This window comes from Rhincodon typus, chromosome 43 (assembly GCF_021869965.1).
Source record: "Rhincodon typus isolate 14 chromosome 43, sRhiTyp1.1, whole genome shotgun sequence".
NCBI lineage: Eukaryota > Metazoa > Chordata > Chondrichthyes > Orectolobiformes > Rhincodontidae > Rhincodon > Rhincodon typus.
In genome coordinates, this window is record NC_063374.1 from 8,403,519 (window position 1) to 8,407,192 (window position 3,674).

The 3,674-nt window shown below is 47.6% G+C and overlaps 1 protein-coding gene across 4 annotated transcripts in view; it reads left to right on the plus strand.

Moving 5' to 3' along the window:
• Nucleotides 1-3,360, plus strand: part of LOC109922595 (adenylosuccinate synthetase isozyme 2-like) — a 21,645-nt gene extending 18,285 nt beyond the window's left edge. For all 4 annotated transcript variants that reach the window (XM_048619580.1, XM_048619578.1, XM_020522639.2 and 1 more), the window contains 3 exons: nt 324-421; nt 905-1,054; nt 1,377-3,360. In XM_048619580.1, coding sequence (XP_048475537.1) covers nt 324-421; nt 905-1,054; nt 1,377-1,429 — 301 coding nt within the window. In that variant the 3' untranslated portion in view covers nt 1,430-3,360. The remainder of the gene's footprint in view (nt 1-323; nt 422-904; nt 1,055-1,376) is intronic.
• The last annotated feature ends 314 nt before the right edge of the window (nt 3,361-3,674 follow it).

The following is a 3,674-nucleotide window of genomic DNA, read 5'->3' on the forward strand; positions in this document are numbered from 1 at the left end:
TCTGTCACCTCCTCCGGCCCCTACACCCCCTCCCTATCTCTGTCACCCCCTCCCTTCCCACTGGGAAAATTTGTACTCCTAATTGCAGCTTCTCGAGCATTTCTGAACTCTGGAATTCCCTCTGAATACCTCCCGCTTCCTTCCTTTAAAATGCTCCCTTTCATTTGGTCACATGTCCCCAATACCTCCTGCTGAGGCTTGGTGTGAGATCGTTCTTCACCTGCCTGTGAACGCCTTTGTGATCCTTTCCTAACTTAAAGATGTCTAAATGACTATAAATGTGGTTTGAGGTGGGGTGATGTGCTGCTTATTCTCCATCCCAGGCTGGCTCTCACTAAACTCGATATACTCGACACTCTCGAAGAGATCAAGGTTGGCGTTGGATACAAATTGGATGGAAAAACCATCCCTTACTTTCCAGGTTGGTCACTGCCACACCAATAATGGTAATTAAACATACATCTGGGAATGTACCTAACTGATTTGGGAACTGTATTCAGTTTGAAAACTAACTCAAGTCTGTTGGCTCTCTCTGGAGGAGGAAAGCTTTCTATCATTGTGTGTGGCTTTCCGTGGGGATGGGGAATGTGGTGAATGTCTGGGGGAGTGGGTGAAGGATGTGTGTGTTGGTGAAGGGTGATGTGTGAGGGTCTGAGTGGGATATGTGGTGTGTGTGTTGTGTGGAGTGGCAATGTGTGTGTATCTGAGAGGGAGGGGTGTGGTGTGTTTTTGGGAGTCATTGTGTGAGTGTGTGTCTGTGATGGGGTGGTATATGGCGTGTTTGCATGGTGTGTGCGTGCAGTGGGTTTGGTTTGACCTGTGATGTCCGTGAGACTGTTCCTTGTAGGCTGAAACCATGAGCTGGCCTCTCCCTGACCTTCCGCCTTATTTTCTCTCTCTGCAGCCAACCAGGAGATGCTGCACAAAGTGCAGGTCGAGTACGTGACGCTGGCTGGGTGGAAGAGGAGCACGGAGGGGGCCCGGAATTTCAGTGAGCTGCCCGAGAACGCCAGGAGTTACGTGCACTTCATCGAGGAGCATGTCGGGGCACCGAGTGAGTTTGGGAGCGGGCTGATAATTTCTTTTTCCCCCAGCATTCGATTACTCATCTGGAGCCTGAGCTTTGCTAACCTGTTTGGAGTGTGGGGACAAGGAGCAATTGAAACTGGCATTGTCTCTGGTTCCAGCAGGTTGAGGGTGGGAGGAAGTTTGGGGACATGGACTGAACTTTATTCCCTTGTGTTTGAGGTGATTGGTTGAGTTTCTGGGCAGGGGCTCACTCTCCACTTGTTTTCAGTCTGGGGTCAGAGAGAATTCTGCGCGTGTTTACCCCAAACCCCCCCCTTCACCCTCTGTCCTCTCTTCTCCCCTGACAGTTAAATGGATTGGAATCGGTCAGGCCCGGGAATCCATGATTCAGCTCTTCTGAGGATAAATGCGATCCAGAGGGGGAAAGATAAAGAGACAGGACATCAACTTGGCCCACTCCTCACTGGTCGACACTTGCCCTCCTGCAGGCTTTCCTGCCCCATCACTGACCGGAACATGTATTTCCCCATCTCGAGCTGATGCTGGGCTCTCCCTGAGCACCCTACAGTATTGCTGTCTGCCAAATTCCTCAAAGTTCGATGTTTTGAGAGTTATCTGCTTTGCAATCCCGGGTCTCGTCCAGAGGAGAGTGAGACCCTTACGTCTGTATTTTCATTCTTGCATTTTTAAATTCAATCATTGAGGCAAGTATTATCTGCAAAAATCTATCAGTGCCCCTGCCTCCGGTCAATCTTGGCCTTTTTTTTAAATTAAAACATTCATTCATGCGTTTGGTTATGGAGGTGACAGACTAGGCAGCATTTATTGCCTATCCCTAATTGCCCAGAGGGCAGTTAACAGTCAACCGCGTTGCTGTGGGTCTGGAGTCACATGTAGGCAAAGTCAGGTAAGAATGAGAGTTTCCTTCCCTAAAGGGCATTAGTGAACCAAATGGCTTTTTTTTTCAACAATCGACAATGCATTCGTAATCATCATTAGATTCTTAACTCCAGATTTTTATTGAATTCAAATCCCACCATCTGTCATGGTGGGATTTGAACCCAGGTCCCCAGAATGTTACCTGGGTCTCTAGATTAACAATCCAGCAATAATACCACAAGGCCATCGCCGCCCCATTGCAGTGTGTGCGGGCGCTGCTGTGGGCCTCAGTGCCACCAGGAGAAAGTGACCGAGTGGTAATCGGGGTGTTCCGATAAGTAAATGGATTTTCTTTTACACCCCCACAAAGTCGGTGAAGATTCATTTTGCCTCTACCCAGTTCCCAAGGCTGGTGGCTCTCGTGTTGAGCCCCAGCGCTGACCCCAGAGGTCAAAGTCAGCCATTTCTTGTGGCCCCTTCTCCCCAACCCAACCCCCACCCCAGAGAAAACTCTCTTCTCACCCGCGCTTGACACTCGTGTACGTAAAGGAGCTCCCAGGCTGGAACTGTGAAGAGAGTGCGAAGTGTACCCACTGTAATGTGGGCTGGGTTAACTGTGCCCTCTGGGAGGGCAAATCCACATGAATGGGCTTTATGAATGGCATGAAAGTGAATACTTGCTTTGAAAGCATTATTAAAAGATTTTCCTGACGTCTGTCGCCACTGTGTAACGAGCAATAAAGAACAGTATTATCGTTCCAATCCTTGATTACTAGCCGAATTGTAAAGGGCTCCTTCAACCAAAAATATCTGGAATCCACTGTTTCAGCTGACCATTCTGAGAGGTCAGGTCATGGCAGCCTGAAGCCAAAATCCACCTCCATGTCTGCCTGTTTAGAATCCGCCCCCCCACCATCCCCTTAGTCACTAGACTTAGTGGGAACTGAACCAATGTGTGTCAGGCTCCTTTGATTAGGTGCTGTCAACAAGCTATATTTACATAGTGCCTCAGGTGTGGTGAAACATCCCAGAGGGGCTCTGAGTACCTGACAAAGTTGGCGCTGAGCCACGTTATTGGGTAAGAGCAGGCAATGGAGAGCTCGGTCAAAGAGTAGGGTTTTAAGGGGCATTTTGGAGAGAGGGACGTTCTTCATGAGGTTGCTAAAGAGCTCCATGAGTTTGTAATTGCCAGAATGAGAGAACTGAAATCAGAGGTGTGTATGTGAATATGCTTAAAGCAGCATATTCTCTGAAATTGTCCTTTTATATTATAGAATGTTATTTTCCAAGAAAATGAATGAGGGCTAAATGTTTTGGTGTTAAGACAGTTCCACGGGTGAGTGAGACTGTCATGAGGATGGTTTGTATTGTACAAATGTCTGTTTATGACTCTCCTCTAACTTTTATCTATGCACTTGGATGTAATAAAATACTTGATGCTTCCCTTTTAAACTTCTCTGTGGCTCTTTATTAAGCAGACACATGACTCAGACCAACCAGTGATATTAGGGGATCACCAGCAGCTCATTGGGCTGGCTGTTTCAGATCCAGTAGGTCAGACGTTTTGATTTCAATTGATGGGTGGAAGGATGACATTGTAGTGGTTGGATCTATTTGATTTCCTCTGAAAGAGGAAGGTTGTAGGGATTATTGGAGCTGGTGTGGGTCATTAGACCCTGCATTAGACCACTTCACCTGCACTCCCACCAAAAAAAAACCTCAACCCCCTCCAATCAGAAATCTAACTCAGCCTTGAGTACATAGTG